This window comes from Sinocyclocheilus rhinocerous, unplaced genomic scaffold, assembly GCF_001515625.1.
Source record: "Sinocyclocheilus rhinocerous isolate Xijiao unplaced genomic scaffold, SAMN03320098_v1.1 scaffold883, whole genome shotgun sequence".
NCBI classification, from domain to species: Eukaryota; Metazoa; Chordata; class Actinopteri; order Cypriniformes; family Cyprinidae; genus Sinocyclocheilus; species Sinocyclocheilus rhinocerous.
In genome coordinates this window covers 147,430-150,310 of record NW_015627244.1, presented here as the reverse complement: position 1 = coordinate 150,310, position 2,881 = coordinate 147,430, and the positions used below count along the sequence as shown (strand labels likewise).

The window sequence follows — 2,881 nt, the reverse complement described above, 5'->3', positions numbered from 1 at the left end:
TGAAGCTCGCGTTTATGGTAAGGGGCGTTACATTTCCGACTCGTGCTTGTGGTGTTCGGCCAATCACAGTGCACTGGGTCAGCTGGCCAATCAGAGCAGACTGCGCTTGTCAAAGTAGGAGGCTTTGTTGAAAACTACGTGTTTGAGAGAGGCGGGGCATAGAGGACCTACAATAATGTACAGTATTTGAAAAATAATGTGTTTTTTGAACATTAAAGCATGTCAACATATTCTGTTACACCAAATGATCTTTAAAATAGCATCATATGACCCCTTTAAGACCAAAGGTCTGGGTTACCTGTTGGTTATCTATACATAAAGATCTATCCATAAAAAAATCTATTTCAGTTGAAGAAACATTCATTTGCTGTTTCATGTTTCTGTGTGAGTGCTGTGAATATAATAATGCATCACTTTTCTCTCAGGGATGTTCAGGCTCTAGGAGTGAATCTGCTCGGTCATCAGCGGAAGATCTTAAATGCAGCTAAGCAGCTCAGGACACACCTCACTCAGGGACATGTGGAGGTCTGATGCTTCCCAAATTGTGTTGACACAGCAGTGCATGCTGGGAGATCGAGTCCACAGCCTGTTGCAGCCCACAAGAACACTGGAATAGACATGAGGATGACAAAAAGAGCCTTGAGTGAAAAATAAGATTTTTATGATGAATTATTTGCCCATCAGTCCCACGCTTTCTTGCTGAACTGTTGTCTTCCATATTCTTCTTTCACTTACTCCCTCCTTCGGTGTTGCACTACCTCTCACTTTCTTATCAGTTCATTACTTACTGGCATTCAGTATGAACTTGAGCCTTAAGAACACAAAAAGAAAGCTCCTTCACAATCAGTTGCAAGGACAATCAGAGACTTTAAATGGATGGTAACTGACTGTTATGTCTTTGTTGGCACATGTGGTCAAGGGCACTAGATGTTTTAGTTTTAACTACACAAACAAACAATACTCATATTGATCAATAAACTGAACCCCACAAGTACACTTCTAAAAGTCATGTTTATAATAAGCATTTTGCCTTGCTTTCCAGTAAAAATATCTGAAAGCTTATCAAGTTTTTGTTAAGGATGTGTTAATATTGTTTTCAGAAAATACACACTACTGAACAAAGGTTTGGGGTCAGTGAGATTTAAATGTTTTGGAAAGACGACTCTTTTGCTCACCAAGATCAGAAATACAGTAAGAACAGTAATATTGTAAAATATAATCACAATTTAAAATAAAAGCTGAATATTCAGCAGTTCACACTGCAAAAAAGGCATATCTTACTTAGTATTTTTGTCTTGTTTCTAGTCAAAATATCTAAAAATTCTTAAATCGAGATGCATTTACTAGATATGCAAAATGACATAAGATATTTAGTCTTGTCCCCCCCCTAAATATAACACTAAATATCTTCATTTTGCTTATATAGTAACTGCATCTTGATTTAAGAATGTTTAGATATTTTGACTAGAAACAAGACAAACATACTAAGATATGCCTTTTTGCAGTGCAATGTCACATGATCCTTCAGAAATCATTCTGTTATGCTGATTTGGTGATCAAGAGACATTATAATTGATGTTGACAAATATTTTTGTGAAAACTGTAATAATTTTTGTTTTCAGGATTGTTGGATGAATAGAAAGTTCAAAAGAACAAAATTGATTTTATATATAATTTTTGTAACAATTTAAAATCTTTAATCAGTTTTTAAAAAAATCTTACTGACCCCTAACTTTTCAACAGTGTATGTATAGTCTCTCAGTAACTCTTGTTTAGTGTCACTTTTAAACAATTTAATAACAAAAATCTTATTGACCCCAAACTATTTGGCAATGGTGCAAGTAGTATAAAAGTAGTATGTCTTTCCCAAGACATAGACAATTAAAAAAAAAAAAAAAAATCATAATATGCTTTTTGAGTAAATGTATTTCGTATTATGGATGTTATTTTTACTGGAAAATAAATAAAATAAAGACAAGTAACTAACATAAAGAAAAAAGAATTTTGCACTGTATGCTTTATGGTGTATAAAGTGTTGTAGAATCATACAATACTTACAGTAAGTTATTCAGACACACAAATGGTAAAGTTTTTGCATTTTGCGAGTATCAATCGTACACTGCGGCCACGGTAGTTCACTGCTTACCTCTGATGTTCCATCATCTCACCTGTGAACCAGTTTCCCGCCACCAAGTCCTGTCCACGAGTAGGCGTGTTCCTGTAAATGACTATTTCACCCCTGAAACAATGTAGCATAAAATCACACTAATATACAAGCATTGTGAAGTAGGTGTTACAGTAAATGTGATTACAATTGCTGGGTGAAGTGAAAGAGAGAGAGATGTGCTCCTTGTGCATAGTGTGTGTGTGTGTGTGTGTGTGTGACAGATTTACAATACGGATGAAACTGTTTGGTGCTGCTGAAAAAAAGTGTGAATAGATTTCTGTGTAAAAAAAAAATGCAAAAAGGGAGTGTATGATCATGTTGATGTCAATTTGAATCTGTTTGATTGTGCAGTTGTTCACCACTGTTCTACTACTGTCCAAATTTGTAAAATATATATGAGTTTGTTTAAAGATGCCTACTGTATTTGTTTACATCATCTTAAACCACAAAAAGTCTGTACTCATCATGTTGCTGATATGTCCTTGTTTGCCATAAACAGCACAGAGTCAGCAGCATGACACATATCAGACACTGATCAGTGTGCGTCAGCTTTACTTGAAAGTGGACAAGATTCTCAGTATGAGATCAGAGTATGATCTGATAGGGGTAATGAACACAAAGTCCACATATACACAAAATAACTATTTTAAATGAAAGTTAAAAAACACGCAGCTATTTCATGCATATATTCTGAGAGACTACATTAACTATATA

General features: G+C 35.0%; 1 protein-coding gene across 1 annotated transcript in view; it reads left to right on the top strand.

Moving 5' to 3' along the window:
• Nucleotides 1-1,155, top strand: part of LOC107724759 (ephrin type-B receptor 5-like) — a 55,612-nt gene extending 54,457 nt beyond the window's left edge. The window contains exon 19 of the mRNA XM_016533788.1: nt 426-1,155. Within this exon, the coding sequence (XP_016389274.1) occupies nt 426-531 (106 nt within the window). The 3' untranslated portion in view covers nt 532-1,155. The remainder of the gene's footprint in view (nt 1-425) is intronic.
• Nucleotides 1,156-2,881: the final 1,726 nt, after the last annotated feature.